Here is a 19,030-nt window from a genome sequence, read left to right as displayed (position 1 = left end):
GGAAGTATGAGGAGCGGCTGTAGTGGAAGTATGAGGAGCTGCTGTAGTGGAAGTAAGAGGAGTTACTGCATTTGATGTATGAGAAGCTGCTGTGTTTGAAGTAGGAGGAGTTATTGCAGTTTAAGTACAAGAAGCTGTTGTAGTTGAAGTAAGAGGAGTACCTGTAATTGAAGTACGAGGAGCTGCTGTGACTGGGGTATGAGGAGCGGCACTAGGCCTTGTGATGACAGAGGTGGTTGTAATGGTGACAGATTCAGAGGTAATCCGTGAAGCTGAAGGTTTTGAGACAAAAGCCATCGGACTTTCTTTAGGAGTTGAAGAGAGACCCGTAGTAGGCCAGGAAGGAGAGGAAGTAGAAGTAGTACTGGAGGAGCTTGAAGGCATGCTGGGTTTCTCTGTGGACCAGAGTCTGGAGGGTGTCGGGGTTGTAGTAGTTGTGTTGGTTTTAGCAACGTCTGGTAGAGGACTGAATTTGGAAACGGGAGTGTTTGTGGGTAAATCTCTGAGAGGTGTCACTGTGTTTATAGGAGACAGTAACCTACAAGACAGAAAGAACAGAGGTAAGAGTTACATCTAGACAACCTGACCCACCTGTGACTTCAAATCCAACACCTCACTATTTAGAGCTCCTCTAAATGCTCTTTCAGATCGCATACTTGATGTGACTACAGCTGTATGAGTTCTGATGATGCCAGAGATGGTGTGTAATTCTGGGGGCACGTGATCTGATCTGGGGAGTCTGGATCGGGTGGCATTGGTGGGGAGTTCACCGTTCCATTTCCCTCAGTCACACATAACATCACTGGACTGCTAACAACCTCATAGACAAGCTCCCTCCTTAGGGTTTGGGAGCTGTTTATGAAGGAGATACTTCAGGTAATGGGTCGGGTCTTCGTTCAAGATCAGGGACGACCCCAGGCTGCATAATTTCAGTCCTACAATGGTAACAAATCATGATAAAGAGCAAAAGAGAGGACAGGCTGAACTTAATCATAAAATAAAGATCCTGCTGTCCTGCTGTTTTTTTTAGTTCTATGGCCCCCCAGCGGTGACCTCGGCTTGTTGTAGTGTCTTTGATTCGAAGCAGAAACATCACCTACACATTCCCCATCGTTATTACTTATTTACTGGTTTAAATTGTCCTTGCCACCCCCTCTTGCCCAATTTTTCCCCCTCACTCTTTTTTTAAATTTTATTTATTTATTTTAAAATTGTTTTGTTTGTTTTTTGTTTTCCTTCATAGACTGTATAAGTTGAAGATACCCACACTTCACACACAACAATCATGTAAAAGCCATTTCCTTGTAACGTCATGTATCTATTGTCTTGTCTTCCATGTCCTGCCCTGTTTTGTTAATGTGCTATTCTTCATGTTAGTATGGTCCTTACTTTGCACAGCTCCTGTGATAGAGCTTCCCGTCCACTAGATGTCGCTGCACCAAGTGAACGTGGTTGTTACAGGACACACATTTGTTACTCAGTGTGCCTGTCTGATGAGATTTCTCACCCACCGCTTCCTAAAAGAGGGGAAGAAAGCATGAGGGAAGTTTCATCAAGTGGAAATGACTTCATTCATGACAAGCCACTGATTTATCACTAGACTGGCTGTAAGTGATCAGAGGCAATGTGGGTTTTTTGTTTGTTTTGTAATAGCAGTATGGTTCAGACACAGGTATTTAGGTCTTTGATATGTTTGCCCTTGATGAACTTCCACATTCCTCATCAGCAAAGTGATTTTAAAAAATTACATTAGCTAGAAACTCAAATTTGATACATAGCTCAGTGAATCCTCTGTAAAGTGTTCAGGCTGTGAAATTTACCTGAATGGCATATTTGGCTTGTTTGGGAGCAGAAGGGGGCCTTGTGATGTTGGAAGAGCAGGGAGGGCTGTTCTCTCTGGAAGGCTTATTTGAGGTGAACACCTTAGCCACCACCGGTGGGTTCATCTTCCCACACGGTTCACCTGTGGAGCCCTCAGCCGGGCGCTTTATACCTCCCATACCACCAACTGTGTGCAAACACATAGATACACAAAGACACACTAGCAGATCATGAGGAATCGATGCGGAGACAGACACAGTGAGACATAGATACTCACTCGGGGAGCGCCCATGGAAGTAGTTGTAGTACTGTGAGACATATGTCAGGATACTGAGGCGGTCAGGGACCCTTAGAGCCACCATGTCTTCTGCATCCAACAGTGCTGGAATTCCCAGCTCCTCCTCCGCGACCTTAAATGCCTGCAAATAACACCGACTTTATCCAACAAAAAAAAGAAAAGAAGCTAAGGGAGGATTCTTTAAAATCCAGACTAGCCAAAGATGGAAATACACCAATAAATCAAAGAAAAGACACAGTTCAGACAAGATTTCATATCTGCTGGCTGACCGGTTGGGGAGCACAGCTAGTGCTGCAAGCCTGCTGGAGATGGCTTTTATGGTAAATACACCAACCAGAGCCTTTGAATTAATATTCAAATCCGCGACTGAAACTGTTACACAGAAAGTTTTACGTTTAAGTCCTCGACAAAAAGAAAATGTTCTGACATTCTGAGGGAAATAAATGTGCTAATATGTGTCAGCGAATTTACTGTAATATATGTTAAGTCCTTTTCATTTTTGTTGTCCATTTGAATGCCTGGCTGGACTTCACATGCCACTTTCTAAAGAATAATTTGAATTCCCACACTCTGTCAAAACAAGTGCAGTCACATCCATGTCGGAAACGACTAAATGCTGTATTTCTAACAAACTTTGCACCAACATTGAGAAGAAATTCACCACTTTCTTTTGCATGGTTTAATTTGCCTGCACACCTGTCTAGCAGGTTAGATAATGGATAGTTTACATGTGGACTTATTCTCTCTTCTTCAAAATTAAGTCTGATGCTTGTCATGCTCCTGCACGTCTTCAACAACATGGCCAGATTCTGACCACAGGTTAAAGCTACACCTCATCTGTTAAGAGAAGCGAGTCAGGAATTTCCAAACTAGACTCACATTCTGTGATTTCATGGAAGCGGAAAAAACAGCAAGCAGAGGCAGGCCAACCTACGCCAGAGAGTAGCCTAATCAGTAATCCGATCATTACTGATTAGAAAGACTCACTGTTTACTTTGCTGTGCCCTGTGGCACTTTGATCTTTTACTGCTTATCGTTGTTTAATTATTCACCCTGTTGTTTCAGTTGTAACAGAATATTTTCAATCTAATACAGTTTAGCCTTAAAAGGGCAGGCGTTTGTGATGCTGATCTACTGTCTGTCTCAGAGATCTGAGGCCAATAAAGAAGCTGCTGGAACATGAAAGCAAAGAATGCAACAAAGCAGCCAAAATCACAGTGCTCAGACTGAAACACTCTGGGTTTGGTGGTAACTTCTGTTCTCTGCTGTGTGTGAGCACTTCTCAGTTTTGCAAACTCCCTGTTACCAAACATCAAGTGGTGCTAATGCAATATACAGAGGCAACACACACTGAAGTAATTCACGGCTACAAGGCATTACAGTACTTTCCTTATGAACAGTTGAGTTGTTTTTTGAATGATTTATTGATCATTTGCTCTATAAGTAAAAAAAATGTGGTTGTTGGAAGAATTTGGTGAGGCTTTGGAGAAAGATTATCAGTTGGCCTCAAGGAAGTTCTGGAAAACCGTCCGGTGACTCAGAAAGGGGAAGCAGGCTTGGCCCAGGCTGTTTGGCAGGGGAGAACTGCTGACTGGGGACAGTGTCAGGCAGTGGAAGGCGCACTTTAAGGAACTCCTGAACTCATCTAACATGTCCTCCCAGGAGGAGGAAGAGGTGGAAGACTCGGGGGAAACTTCACCCACATCTCTGGCAGAGGTCACTGAAGTAGTCAAAAGTGAAGTAGTGACCGAAAGAATAAGATCGTGAAGTGGCGAAAATGATTTTCCATCGTAGGGTGGGCGGACCTACACTTAGAGATAGAGTTCAAACATCCAGAAGGGCCCCCCTGCAGTTTGCCTACCGGGCAAACAGGTCAGTAGATGATGCAGTCAACATGGCACTGCATTGCATCCTGCAACACCTCGACTCCCCAGGGACCTATGCACAGGTCCTCTCTGTGGACTTCAGCTCAGCGTTCAACACCGTTATCCCAGACATCCTCCACTCCAAACTGACCCAGCTCTTTGTGCCTGCCCCCACCTGTCAGTGGATCACCAGCTTTCTGACAGGCCAGAAGCAGCAGGTGAGGCTGGGGAAAACCACATCCAGCACCCAGACTATCAGCACAGGCACCCCCCAGGGATGTGTGCTCTACCTGCTGCTGCTGTTTCCCTCTACACTTCAGAGGACCCCTCTACTATCTCCCAGTGGTCATCCAACATCAGCACAGCAGAGGATGTACTTCCTGCGCCAGCTCAGGGAGTTCAATCTGCCCCAGGAGCTGCTGATACAGTTCTACACAGGAATCATCAAGTCTGCTCTCTGCTTTTCCATCACTGTCTGGTTTGGCTCAGCAACCAAACAGGACAGGAACAGACTCCAGTGGCCAGTCAGGACAACAGCCTGCCCTCCATGAAGGGCCTGTACACAACATGCTTCAAAATTTATGTCTTCCTCTTCCTAATACACATTCCTTTTTCTTGTTTGCACATTCTTTTTCTTCACTTTACTCGTTGCCTTACACTGTACATGCACTTTGACAGCCACTGTACCAAAGTCAAATTCCTTGTATGTCCAACACACCTGGCCAATAAAGCTGATTCTGAATCAATTACACCTTAAATTTTATTATGACAAACTTAGAGCATTCCATTTTGCAGCACATACACTTTACAGATGATTGGTTCATTAAACACTCACAATAATGCAACATTATGAATTTCAGCCTGATTATGCAAATATAGGCCATTTCTTTTTCCTCTCTTGGTGCAAAAAAGTGTTGTTCCGGTGCATTCTGGCAGAACTACACCTATAGTTGGTACTTAATTTTCTTGTCAGTCAGGAAATTCCAGTATAATTCTCCATTAAAATGCAGATGGGATGAGTCAATTATGTAAATAAGGTTACAAGTCTATAGCCACACAACTCTATGAGGCTGTAATTAGGCACAGTGCTGCTTTGAGCTATATGCCATGTCAAGTGTAGCCTGTTAGCATGCTAACATTTGCTAATTAGCACTAAACAAACTACAGTTGAAGCTGATGGGAATGTCACTGTCTGATTGACTGCCCCTGATGCCACTTCTGCCAAAGTTGAAATACTTGTCAGTATTAATGAACAAAAAATGAAAATCAATAACAAATTGTTGCCTTAAACACAATAAACATTTGTATTCATATCTCCAATAGTGCTGTTGTGGAGTACTTGGCATGATTTGAGGGGGGACGCCACTGCTACTGGTCAGGGACCAACGTCCTGGAGCAGTCAAACTCAGCCAAAGAAAGTGTGCGTCTCATTTTTACATGGAATAAACAATTTCATTCTTAAACATATGATTTATTATTTCATAGTACTGGGGGTTAATATACTTTTTACATGTTTTTCAAATGTGCCACCCCTTAAGAGTCTGTGCACTGGCCTGGCCACCCCATCCAAAATTTACTAGACCCACCCCTGCTGCTGGTGGCGCTAGAGGAAAAGTCAGGATATCATTTAAGTCAGTAAGATTCATCCTTAGGGGACCATAAATTTTTGCACCAAATTTCATGGCATGTAAGTGTTAAAAAATTTCAGACAGACCAAAGTCATGGACTGTCCAACGTCCATAGAGCCGCGCCACAAGCATGACTAAACAGTACTCTAATTAACTGGAGAATCAGGGCTGGGAGGCCTAGGTAACAAAACCCTGGTTATAAAAGGAACAAGACTGTCAAACAACGTGCATGTTAAGGTGTGAATGTAAACATGTCTTACCAGTTTGTTGTTCTCATAGACGCTCTCCTTGTTCAGTGAGTCAAAGTTGCTGTAACAGAGGAGAAAATATGAATAATAAAACATGTGATCTAGCATCCCTTTCTCATTTATGTCTAGACTAAAACATGTCACCCTTTACAGAACTCATGACTGCATGAACATATCTATAGTGAGTCAACAGTAGCCTTTAACCAGTGTTTAGTGCTTCAGCCCATGTAAACATGAAATGAGCCTCCAAGTTGCTCTGGCTGGTGTGAAAAACTGGAATGGGAAGAACTGGAGCAGCTCCTTGTGTGTTCTTGGAGTGAAAATACAACTGTCTGCCATAAATAACCTTTCTGGAACAAAACCAGATGCCTCCGTGTGAAACGTTAGCCAGAGGTTGGTGCAAGGTGAACAGATCTCATTCAAGCCGCCGTGTACCAAAACTCATAAGTACTTTCCAAACTACCGTTTCCTGGTAGTTTTCACAAAATACTGGGAAACCACCAAGGAGGTTTTTTGTTTTGAAGATAAAGACTAGAAGTCTTTAATTCTGGTTTCATGTCAGACATGTAGACAATTGAAAAATTAGTCAGCAGACAGACAATTAACAAAAATGCTGATCACTGATTGATCAATAAGTCCTGTACCAAACAAACAATTTGTAGTTCTAGTTTCTCCCATGTGAGGAAAAAAAAATGATCAAGAGATAATAATCATGACAAACATTAAAGACATCACTAGATGACATAATTTCAAACAAAGCTAAATTACATTTGAACATGGGCCAGTTTGACATGTAGACAAACTGGTTGAGACCCAGTGAACAGCTGAGATTTGTGCAAATGAATTCACAACATAAACACAACCAGCTTTTGGAGAAAGTCCAGGTCAAGCCAGGCGTCTCTGTGAAAGCAGAAAGGTTTTCAGTGCATAGATACATAAAATAATTAAACATACAAAGTCTGAGGAGAGTAAGCATGACCATAAGAGTTTTACCAGGCCAAAGCCAGAGACTCAAACATTCAATTTCAAGTGAGCAAAACATTCTTTTATAGGAAAAAAGTATGAATATTAATATGTTGCTGGGTTTTATCATTCCAGTCCTACTAACAGGAGGTACACCTAAACCCAGTCCAGTCTGTGGTGAAAGGTCCTGCAGACCTGCTGGTGGTCTCTGGCTCCACTGAGCTCCATCCTCCTTCTTTTCCATCAGACACATGAAGCTGAAATATGTTTCATTGTCAAAGAGCTGCTCAAACCCACCATAAAGTTGAAAAACAATGACCTCCTTCTTTCCTACGCAGCTCGGGTTGTAAACAAACATCGTTTCGCTTTAAGTCGCGGTTTGAACGGTGTGTTCGGTTCCTGATTGTGATCCGGTATCGGTCGTGTTTCGGCGCTACTTACACGAGATCCGGTCTGTGTTTGTGGATGAGGGCGCAGAAAGCCAGGCCATCCCTGAAGGACGTGGTCATGTTGGTGATAGACACGTCCCGGTAGCCCTCGCACTGGATCCGGCACCACTGCTGCAGAGCCTTGACGGCCGACATCCCGGACCTGGGACTCGGACACAAAGTGCGGCTGAACCGTGGGCTGAGCGCAGCAGCGCCGCTGTAGACTGACCGAGTTCCCCCCTGTCCCGCCCTCCAGCGACCAACTTCGGAAAGTTTCCACAGACAGAATCTTGGACACGCACGATCCCGAAAGCGAGAAGTAGCGTGAGAATATGTGGGAATCACCTGAGAAAGCGAAAACAATGCGTTTGACACCTGGGCGATAGTGACGCGGCCTGGGCGGAGTTGTCACCGCCTTCCTGCACACACACGTAGACCAAACCATATGGCCATGGGCAAACCTTTAGACACGAGTTTGTGAACCCAGGTTTCCCCAAACTCACCCTTAGGAAACGTTTAAGTACAGAGATGATTAACATCTTAGTTACAGGCCTGTTTCCTGCTCATTCTGTCTGCTGTGCTTCAGAGAATTGGCAGGAATACAATCCTGGTGGAGAAATGCCAAATTTAACTTTCATTTATTCTACTTTTAAGTCTACTTTGAGTGCAGTGCTGTGGGTAGTTGCATAATGCAAAGTCCCCCTCAGGTCACTGTAATTACCAACAGAGGAGATGCCTTCATCTCAACACTGCTGAGTCAGCTTCATAAAGACAATAGGTGATTATAACAGAGGCCTAATCAAGTACACCCTATTTCCTGCTACAGTAGGGAAATGTTATTTATCTTTAGGAGTTGTAATGTGCAGCTGTTTTAGCAAATGGAGGACAATCCAAACCAGTTAACCAGGTGTGGTTGTGATTTGTGTTATTCGGCCTGTCTTATCCTGTCTGGGTGTGTTGGAGCAGGCGGGGCTCATGGTGCAAGCTCACTGACTCATCTGACACTTGCACACATGCAGCAGACTGATTCCAATACCTGTTTACACTGCGCCAGGGCAGTGTGATGTTTGTTAGCAGAATAATCTTCAGATTTCAGTACTGGTGACAGCAGCACCACCATGCACCATCAGCCCATTTATAAAACCTATCTGTCATATAGGATCTCTTCCACCAGCTGAATATTCCATAATACATATTTTTTGTAGAACATTTTTTTCCACTATTGCTTCTTCACGTTGGATCAAATTTTAAAATCCTCAAAAATAATTTAGTGAACACCCTTAGGGATAGGGTGCGGAGCTCAGTCACCTGTGAGGAGCTCAGAGTAGAGCCGCTGCTCCTCCACGTTGAGCGGAACCAGTTGAGGTGGCTCGGGCACCTGTTTAGGATGCCCCCTGGACGCCTCCCTGGGGAGGTATTCCAGGCATGTCCCTCCGGGAGAAGGCCTCGGGGAAGACCCAGGACACGTTGGAGAGACTAAAGGAGGTGTGTGGGGAGAGGGAAATCTAGGAGGCTCTGCTTGGGCTACTGCCCTCATGACCCGGTCTCAGATAAAGGGACGAAGATGGATGGATGGAACAAATATAAGATACAAAATGTAAAATGATTTGAGTAATGTAAGTAAATGAATCTTGGAATTTGTCTTTGTGTAAAGAGACAAAGAGTGGTTGTTTTGATGTGATGACTGATCCCAAACATATTTTGGACAGGTGTATAAGCTGTACCTTTAGCCCACGCCCTTTCAGTCTGTTCTAAGGATTATCCATGTGTTCTTTCTTATTATGTCTTATGAGATCATTGTTAGAAATAATGCAAGTCTGTACAGTTAGAACTGACTGAAATACATTTCTTGACTTAATTCATTTTTCTATAGCTTCTTGTTATTCCATATCATTTTCTAAAAACTGGCTGTCAAATTTGTAGGTATTTGATATAAATCAGTATTCTTATTTTATGGGTGGCGGCACAGTGGAGCAGTGATTAGCACTGACGCCTCACAGCAAGAAGGTTCCAGGTTCCAGATTGCAGTAAATCCTCCTTCATAAAAGTAAAGTCTCGTTTTTGTTGAAACTGTTTTAGTTAGATGTTGATTCAACCGTGTGATCATCTTAGAGGCTGCTGTTGAACTGTACTGACACGTGTTTGGATTATTTTATCCACCCTATTTTTAACAGTTAGGCTAACGTGTTACATGACTCAACTTGACAGATCAAGCGAAGGCCAAATGCCCCAACCGAAACACCATCTGGAAACAACAGGTATGTCTCAGCAGTGTGTAAACCGTGACACTAAATCATGCTTTTGCTTTTGGAAATCAGGTTAAATTTTCCCGGAATGTGCAAACCCGCAAATTCAACATGCACAAAATTTCCTGTGAAGTCCTCTGTCTTGTAAAGTCCCTCTCACACATGCTGGCCATACAAACACCCCCCACGCAAATACTTAATCCTCCCAAATCCAGGCAGGAAATGCTCTTGTCAGTGGAGCAGAATGCTTTTGACAGAGCCCCCCCTTTGTGCTCTCTCCTCCCCCCTCTGCTGAATGATATACATGCCCTCCACAAACAGCCATCTGGAAACTCTTAGCCTGTGAAGGTTTGCACAGAGCCAGTAGTGGAGGATAATTCATCTCAAGGGGAATATGGGACAAGAGGTCTTCTGTTACTTTCTGCAGCAGTGTGTTTGTACGTGTGTTAGGGACAATGAAGTTCACGTTTGGTGTCATGGCTCATTAGAAGTGGTCGGTGCTTCTTTCCTAGTTCTGTGTGTCTTTAGCAACTGCATTTTCAGAGGGTGAAGGCCTGAGGAATGAACACAGCCTGCAGGCTGGATGGGAAGTTGAATAAAGAGATACACTGACAAAGACAACAATGAATAAAGAAGAAGACGTGATGGGAAAGACCAGTTAGAATCCCTGACTCCAGTAAGACAGTAAGAAAAACTAAGAAATATAAGTTTGGTTCCATAATTTCAGCTAATTGACGCCAAAGTTTCAACCTTTTTAATGCCTCCAGAGTTAAGTGTAGTAAAATAGATAGGATGAACATGAACATGACTTTTCTTAGGATAAAAATGTTGTAATTCATTCTGCCAGTGGTGTAAAATGAATAAGTACAGTTTTGAAGTATCTGTACTTCACTTGTTTTCATTTGCCGGTACTTCATACTTTAACACTATACTTTAGAGGTAAATTGTGTACTTTATATGTCACAGCATGTATTTGATAACTTTAGTTACTTTTCTAGATAAAGTACAGTTTGATCCTTTTGTTCTTTTACTTCAGTAACAATTTGAATGCAGGACCTTTACTTGTAACAAAGTATTTTTATATTGTGGTATTGTTACTTTTATTTAAGCAACAATCTAAGTACTTCTTACAACACTGCATTCTACAACTATTAGTATTAATAGACAAGCCATCGTATGTTAATATTATAATAAAATGGTCAGACCTCGTGAATGTTTTGCTAAAGTATAATTTGTTCCAACTTGTAGAGGAAGGAACCAACATTTGTGATTCACATTTCTCTTTGTGTGTCAGCAGATCAGGTCAAAGTAACATTCATTGGAAATATAACGTGCATCTCACAAGAGGGCACAAACTAAATGGACCATGACTTTGTAAGTCTGTAAACATAAAAACATGTATTTTACCTACAGTGAGAACAACATACGTACGTTAAAGAATCCCCCACTTTCTTTTTTGTTGCCATGTTACTGCAATTGTCATTTTTAGCAAAGTGTGCTGATAAATAAAATCCACTAATACCTGTAGTTTTCATGTTGCTCATAAAATTTTATTTAAGCATGTAGCCAGAAATTAAACACCCAAGACTTCGTGATCAAACACTGCAAATTGTTACCATTTTATTATCAAAATGAAAGTGACCTGCGCTCTACTGGTGTCTTTATGTGCTTTTTGGTTTTTGCATTGATTACTTGAGAGCACACATGCATTGATGATTTGTTAAAATAATTTTCCATACTTGGATAAGGTGCAGAAAACCCATAACTCAGGATCACATTTCCACAGCTTTGGGATCCAATTTGGGTAAAATAAGCATATCTCATTTTGAGAACTTCACTCAACCACGTTAAGAAATGTATTAGGTTCAGAGGTGTCAAAAAATCAGCGCTGAGAAAACTCAGTGCGTCTACAGAACACACACAGCTCTTTCAGTGTCATTTTTTAGGCATTACAGTACACTAGCGTTCAGCACTGAACAAAGAACAAACCCAGAAATGCTTAGAAACAGGAATCATAAGGCACCCGTACTTACATTTACAACACTGCAGTACCAATCAGTGCAAAAATAGGCTGTAAACAGCATTAAAGCACATGACATTACATCATGAAGTCACATTTCCAGAAGGTCATCCTCCCATTTATTGCACATCATCTTTCAGGAGAATTCTATTAAAAAAAAAAAAAAACAAAAAAAAAAACGCTGACTTAATTAAACAAAACCTAAGATAAAGCTAAAGTCTTAAAGTCAAGACAGGCTCTTCTTTCAAATCTGTTTAAAATCAATTCAAGTCAACACTTCAGCCATAGGTTATGAATATTAAATGTCCTCACAGATAATTACAGCAGTCTAAATGACAGCAGGACAGTGATTTCATTTATTGTGCACCCAGTGTGAAAAGCCTCTTTGAGATGACGTTGCATGTTAGATAGAATTACCACTAACCTGATCTCACTCACTCACAGTATCTGCACTAGTTTGTCTGTCCATCTTTTCTAACAGACACTTTTGTTTTGTCTGCAGTCCAGCACATTAGAAATTAAATGAAACAGTAACTACAGCATGAGATAAAAGTGATGAACAATCACTGGAATCAATTTTGTATGCAGAAGCTCCAAGAGTGAATATTTTACAAACTCTTCGCCCTTTATGGATGGGTGCTTAAGTTACTACTTCCTTTAACATCCAGTGTGCTGGAATATGGTACCAAAAAAAACATCACCATTCTAACAGCTACAGGCTGCACTGAATGCCACCTTGTGTCTTCCATCGCCAGCTGCAAATCAAACTATCAACTAAAAACTCAACTGATCCTTTACATCCAGCTGATGGTGAAGTTCTGACTGAGGTTCAGACCAAGAGCTGCAACCGACAACACCTGCAGGGAGAGAGATCGAAACAAAGGTCAGTGCAGCATAAAGACTTTCCTCATTCACGTAAAGAAAAAGCGCACACCATAAAAATCATGACTACTACACAACACCTGCGCGTATCAGTACCTCTGTGATACACTAGACCCACTAAAACATGGACAAATTCTACTTGTTCTGTACTTTACTTAAGTATTTCCATTGTGTGCTACTTTATACAACTACATTTCAGAGGGAAATCTTGTTCTCTTTACTCCACTGCAGAATATGTTGTTACACAGTTTTAGGTTTACTTACAAAACAAACAAATGCATGAAAAATAATGTAACAGTAACACGGACCATTCAGCATAATCAGCTACTTTTACTTTTCATACTTTAAGCACATTTTGTTGCCAGTCCTGAACATTTACGCAAGTAAAATTCTGAATGTGTATTTTGAGGACAAACATGATTCTCTCCAGAATGCAAGACAAACAGCATTGGCTGTGTCCTGTATTTAATAAGATAAAAGATCTGCTGCATGTCTCAGGCTGCTGTGGTGCCTGTGGTCAGCCATCAGGTATCTCCGACACTTTATTCTGGTGGCTAAATCCATCTATGCCAACAAGTGACCGAGCACAACCACAGGTTTCAACTGTGTGTGTCTGTTAACCCCCAACTTCACCTGGTTGGTTCTGTAGGTGAACTGTGCGTCTTGAGAGTTCACCAGCACTCTGCTTGGCTTCTCCTTCACCCCGTAGAAGGAGGCCGACTCCACAGTGATGTATGAGGCCTCCACGTTGTTGTGGAGCACCTGGGACTTCATAGTTTTCTACAAAATAAGACGATAGATGTCACATAGCAACAGGCGTGTAAACGAGTATCGTCTTGACATTATAAATCTAGAATCTATGAATATGTAAATGTTTATGTGGTTGGAGAAGATGTTTCCTATTTCAGTGAAAAGCGCATTCTCAGTGTACTAGAGTTTCAAGCTTCTGTACAAGACTTATGTAAGTGGATCATGATTGAATCCTGCTTGTTTGTACATGTTTTAAACTCAGATTAAGGTAAACACAAAGAACTGCTCCCTCTTCTGCAGATGAATCTGTCTTGTAGTGTCAAACTCCGCACAATTAAGAGATGTTCACATTACAGCGGACAAACAGCTTTTACACACACCTTGCCATTGCTGTGCATGTTGTGCATGGCACAGGTTCTGTGCGGACGTCTGTGTTGTGCAGCACAGAGCGGGAGTGTGCCTAAAGTTCAAATTTGTTGAACTTTGACCCCAGTTACACATTTGTGCATGCAACCAGCCACTGTTTCACTGTGGCTTTGCCTATACTCATAGAACCCCAGGTTGCAGTAAGTAACCAGTGTTTCGGAATTTCCCCACACTACAATAAGATGATTTGCATGTCAAGCTCAGATAAAGACAGACAACCTATTAGCTAGTGAAATATCAGCAACACAAGTGCAGCTACCAAGACAGTTAAAAAAAAAAACACAGTCTGATCCTCTAAAATGTAACATTGGTGATCTACTGCTAGCAACATTAGCATTGTAGCTGCGCCACTTTGTATAGCACCCCTGGGAATTTCTATGCGAGTTTTGGGGCCGACTAGCACAGGACGCACAGCGCAAGACCCCAATTTTTCCATTGTTATGTGAACATATACCTTTAGGGTCAAACGTTCAATAAGTGAAGCAACTTTCACTTCATAACATGAAATTCTTTCTATACATCCCCCCACCCCCATGAGGCAGGTGGGTGTGAGCACCTGAGAGACCATGAAGATGATGTAGGCATACTGGTTGGTCTCATAGGTGTCAATGCTCTCTCCGTCGTCCCAGAACAGATCTCCAGTGGCCGAGCCATTATCAGAGAGAGATGACACCAGATGGAGAGGCTGACCGCTGCTCACCCACAGGGTCAGGTTGGGTGTCTGTTCACATGAATTGAAAGAGAAAAGACAAACATTATATTATAAAGCGCTGTTGAGAAGGTGTTCCCAGGTCAGATCCACTGACATCAGGTGTGAGCAGTATGTTCATATCATCCAACAAAGTCCTGGTATCTCTGTATAATCCACAGCCCCCGCAACCACAACCTTTCTATGGACAAAATAAATGAAAAGGACACTGTTGACAAAGTGTCTTGTGGATTAGCTCATTGTTTTTGAAAATACTGTTGAGTATCTGATTCATTCACTTCCATTATTTTGTGGAGGCAACTGAAGTTTCAGAGGTAATTATTATAAATTGTATCTTCAGCACGTAAAAACAAAATAACACTATGTTTATAGCTTGATACCACTTTGGGGTGAGATGTCAAATACAGTACATGTTCTGGTTTGTTCACTGGTGCAAGAACCTTTCTCTCTAGTCAAATTTCATAAACAGGTTTAAAATCGTTGAGAAGAAGAATTAAAAAATGTAAAGTAAGAGAATCCTTTTTTTTTTTTTTTTTTTTACCTGTGTCGGTATAACAGATCCTTCACGCAAATGCAGGTTGATCTTGTCAAGAGGTGCATGGCATCGAACCTCTTCACCTTTACTGCGCACAGAGTCACCCTGAGAAGAAGAAGAAGACCATACACGGACGTGCAAGTATACTCTCCGCACTACTTTGTTCCAGGGTCATACAACATAATAAAGTCTATGTGTACAAGGCTCAGTGCTGACTGTGGGTCTTACCGTGTAGTAGTCATACCACAGACCCTCTGGGAAGTAACCATCCACATAATCAGCTCCGGGTTCTAACACTGGTGTCACCAATAAACTCTTCCCCCACAGGAACTGTTTGTCAATCCCATAGGTTCTTGCATCATTTGGATACCTGTATACAGGGAACAGACAGTGAGGCAAAGATCCTTCCAGTCAAATAACAAACAAAAAAAAATGCTTAAAAGTACAAGAAAGCATTAAACACACAAAAGAGTGTGTTTTTATGTTTTACTTACTCAAACATCAGTGGTCGTGCAACAGTGTGCCCGTGAACATGCGCATGATGAAAGAGAGTGTACAGGACAGGGAAGAGAGAGTAGCGCAGCAGCAGCGCCTGTTGCATGGCCGTACGAGCCAGAGGGCTGAAAGCTGTGGGATCTTGAGGCTGTTTCCAAATCAGACAGCCAGAAGAAAAAAAAAAAAGTCTAATTTCTAAAGACGTGGGCACGAAATATAGCAGTTTAATGGTGCGTTGAAGTGAGGTTGCTCAACTGTTACCTTCTTGTCAATGGAGTTGTGGTTGCGTGTGAAAGGATAAAATGCTCCAAGCTGCGTCCAGCGGACACACAGTTCCTCCTGTGTCTCCCCACCGAAGCCACAAATATCTGCTCCCACCAATGGGATTCCCAGAAGGTTAAAGGTCAACATTCCTGAGGGAGAGAGACAGAAAATCTGAGATTAAAAACTGGTATCAAACTATTAAACTGAGAGTTTCACTCATTGTTTTTCTGTAGTACAACATGCTAAATTCTGGAGTTAACGGTTCTCATCATTATTATATTTGATAAAGTCCAAGCAGTGTCGCTAATGTGAATTTTAAAAGTCACAAAACCTAAAAAAATTAACAGTTTTAATGTGACCTAAAGGCCTATAAATTTCACTGGCAAGTTTGCATTTGCTAATCAACATAGTAATAATCGTTATCACTTACAGCTGCATTAATTTATTTTGACTACTTGGGGGCAGAAGAGCAACAAGCTGACCGAAGTGCTGCACTGATGTACAGCACTCTCAGCTTGTAGCTTAATTTTTATGGCTAACATGTTAGCAAACAATTGTTTACTGAAAAATGCATCATACACGTGTCTATATGATCTAACCTGCTATAGAGGTGTAAAGGTCTTTCCACTGGCTCCTATTATCTCCCAGCCAGTGACCAGAATACATCCCCTGACTGGGGAAGGTGGAGCGAGAAATTACAAAAGGTCTCTTTGCCACAATCCGTTTCAGAGCGCTGGAGGAGTGCAGAAGGAGATGGTCAACAGAAATTGTTCAGATAGCAAAGTAGTGCTTTAGTGTTTGGTGTGTATTTCACTGGTCCTGACCTTGCAGAGGCCTTAGCTTCCATCAGTCCATAAAGGCTGTGCATGTTATAGTGTATGGACTGCTTCTGTTGTGCAGTGGCGCACACCGTTTTGCCTCTCAACAGACCACCTAGTACACCTGACAGGTAAACATAAAACTTTATATTTTTACAATCATATGTGTTTTTATGTGTTTATGTTAAATGTATTACGTGATTTTTAAGTCCCACCAGGTGTATAAGGAGGATTTTCAATGCTGTTTGACGGACAGCCGTTAGTGGATCCATCCAGGAAATTTGACGGCTCATTCATGTCCTAAAAGTGATTGAGACAAACATTGGGAAGAAGATATCATGAATTGCTGAGAATAACTAGAGTAATGCTAGTTAAGTCACAGTTTAGTCTTTTTCCGATAATGTCACCGACTTCCATACTCACAATCCATAATCCATCAAAGGGAACCTTCTGGTGGAACCTCTGAAGGTTGTCGTACCACCACTCATGTGTCACATCATCAGAGAAATCGGGATATGCTGTCAGACCAGGCCACACCTGGAGGAAAAGGGACAGAGGATTTTATTTCTAATTCACCCAAAATGTTTCCTTCTGAAAATGAAACCCAGTAGAGCGAGCAGTAACTGGGGCTAGTGATCATTTGTGAAATGTAAGAAAACATGTAAAAAAAAAAAAAAAGATTTAAATGTTGGGGCCCTTTCATGTCACATTAAACTTGATCTATATGAGGATACGGTATTTAACATACCCCATTTATTCGTGTTTCTTCCTTTTGTTCCTGATGTCTAGCTAATGTGAATACATTCTGAAATACACCTTATGTATATTATCTTTTAAACTGTTTCATAGGTCATTTTAATATATTGACGTCAATGAAAAACGTAAATAAAATATAAAAAAGCTGAGATGTAATTTGCTAATGTTGTGACTCATATCTCACCTTCCCAATAAGTGTTTTTCCTTCAGCATCTTTAATGAAAACTCCTCTCTTCAGTCCTTCATCGTACGGCCAGTACGAGCCCTCAGGCTGAGTGCTGCTTATACCTGGGTCCTGCGGGTTGAGACACAGCAGTCACATACACACATGCACTAAAACAGACTAAAAACACACATGAATTCCAGATCAAACTCCTGCGTACCAGGATCATGACATAGCGCTGGTCATGAGCGTGCAGGTCTTTAACCAGTTCAGGCAGTGTGGCGAAATTTGTCGAGTCAAAAGTGAAGTCCATAAATCGGTCCATGTAGTCGATGTCATTCCACTGGACATCCTGTGAGGACACCAACAAGCAAATAATTGTTTCACAAAAGAACATAACAAAATACTGACATGGTCAAACAACCTGCTGATTCCATTTCACCTGAGGTATCCCAGAATTCCTCATGGTCTTGACAACCTCCCAGGTATTGTCACTAGTGTTGTAACCCCAGCGACAGAGATGGTATCCTAAAGCCCAGTAGATGGGCATCGATGGGAATCCTGCAGCAAGACAGGGGAGATGGAGAGAAGGAAATGCAAACTGAGGAAGACATGAAGATACTCGGATACAACTGACATTGTGAATGAGTTCACAAATCTTTGGTGAAATGTATTTAATCTGTTTTATTTAGCCATTTCAAAAGGTGTTCCATCAGTACTAACAATCTCTAGTAGGAAATGTAGTAGGTGTGCACAATAGCTACTTCAATGGTAGCAGGGCATTATTTTACGTTTTCCTTATCGTCAATAACTCCCATAAAAGGAACAAAACCAACAGCAAGTCCATCCACTTGTTTTTATGTGCATTTTCTACTGCCATATATTATTTGATAATGTATTAAACAGGTTTATGTTCACACTTCAGACTCATGTACTGTCCACATGCCCAAATTTCATACACTCCTACCAACCTATGACTTCCACATACTGTTCAATAACTGAACCAGGATCAGGACCAAGGAAGATGTAAAAGTCAAGGATTCCCCCAACAGTGCGCCAGGTGAGGGCTGGGGCTGGCTGGAGGATGACATCTGATCAAATAGAAGAAACGCTGATTAAACATTGTTTATTAGAAAATCCTACTGAACAAGCTAAGACCAGGGTCGTTCACATACAAGTCTATGAAGTCAGACAGCACAGACGTGCAATAAGCACATGGAATGTAAAGAATAACTAAGAATAAAATGTACAGTTATGTAAGTGTGGTAAAATAAGCAGCTGATTGTCACTTCCCCTTTGTGGAGAAACACGTGCAAATAAAACAAGAACAAATATCTGTTACAACATTAAAAGGAAATATTTAACATTCCTGACATTGGCCGCAAAGTGACATTAAACTGTAACCTTTCAGCTGTAATTCCCCATAAATCAGTATTTGAAAATACAACATGGCATCTACAGCAGATGAACTATATCTTCACATGACACTGGAAAGTCAGTATGTACTACTGGTGACGCTGCAGTCCGGCTGAACTATTGACTCAGAAGAAAGTGCATGTGGGACTTCTGCTCCTATGTACTGCTCAGTGTTGTCATGTGATCAGCTTTGAAATCCTGGGTGTCTGCAAATTGTTCTGCTGCTGATGTCCATCAACTCCAACACTAATGTGCATTACTGCACGTAATGAAACCTCAAGTGGAAGCATGAGAGCAAC

The 19,030-nt window shown here is 41.8% G+C and overlaps 2 protein-coding genes across 3 annotated transcripts in view; both read right to left on the bottom strand.

The window, feature by feature from the left end:
• The window catches only part of micall2b (mical-like 2b), a 21,104-nt gene extending 13,206 nt beyond the window's left edge, over positions 1–7,898 (bottom strand). The window contains exons 1-6 of one of the 2 annotated variants that reach the window (XM_020587392.1): positions 7,597–7,898; positions 5,873–5,921; positions 2,099–2,240; positions 1,821–2,008; positions 1,390–1,517; positions 162–538 (exon numbers count right to left, since the gene is read on the bottom strand). In XM_020587392.1, the coding sequence (XP_020443048.1) occupies positions 162–538; positions 1,390–1,517; positions 1,821–2,008; positions 2,099–2,240; positions 5,873–5,921; positions 7,597–7,790 (1,078 nt within the window). In that variant the 5' untranslated portion in view covers positions 7,791–7,898. The other variant, XM_020587393.1, reaches the window with a different exon arrangement.
• Positions 7,899–11,025: 3,127 nt separating this feature from the next.
• Positions 11,026–19,030, bottom strand: part of gaa2 (alpha glucosidase 2) — a 12,556-nt gene continuing 4,551 nt past the window's right edge. The window contains 15 exon segments of the mRNA XM_020587391.1: positions 11,026–12,374; positions 13,033–13,179; positions 14,132–14,296; positions 14,826–14,924; positions 15,048–15,189; positions 15,314–15,462; positions 15,576–15,727; positions 16,178–16,311; positions 16,403–16,520; positions 16,612–16,696; positions 16,820–16,933; positions 17,337–17,447; positions 17,536–17,667; positions 17,758–17,876; positions 18,287–18,472. Of these exon segments, the coding sequence (XP_020443047.1) occupies positions 12,312–12,374; positions 13,033–13,179; positions 14,132–14,296; positions 14,826–14,924; positions 15,048–15,189; positions 15,314–15,462; positions 15,576–15,727; positions 16,178–16,311; positions 16,403–16,520; positions 16,612–16,696; positions 16,820–16,933; positions 17,337–17,447; positions 17,536–17,667; positions 17,758–17,876; positions 18,287–18,472 (1,916 nt within the window). The 3' untranslated portion in view covers positions 11,026–12,311.

The sequence above is a fragment of the Monopterus albus genome, unplaced genomic scaffold, assembly GCF_001952655.1.
Source record: "Monopterus albus unplaced genomic scaffold, M_albus_1.0 scaffold455.1, whole genome shotgun sequence".
Classification (NCBI taxonomy): domain Eukaryota; kingdom Metazoa; phylum Chordata; class Actinopteri; order Synbranchiformes; family Synbranchidae; genus Monopterus; species Monopterus albus.
Note: the sequence above shows the minus strand (reverse complement) of the source record. Positions and strands in the feature narration are given on the sequence as shown.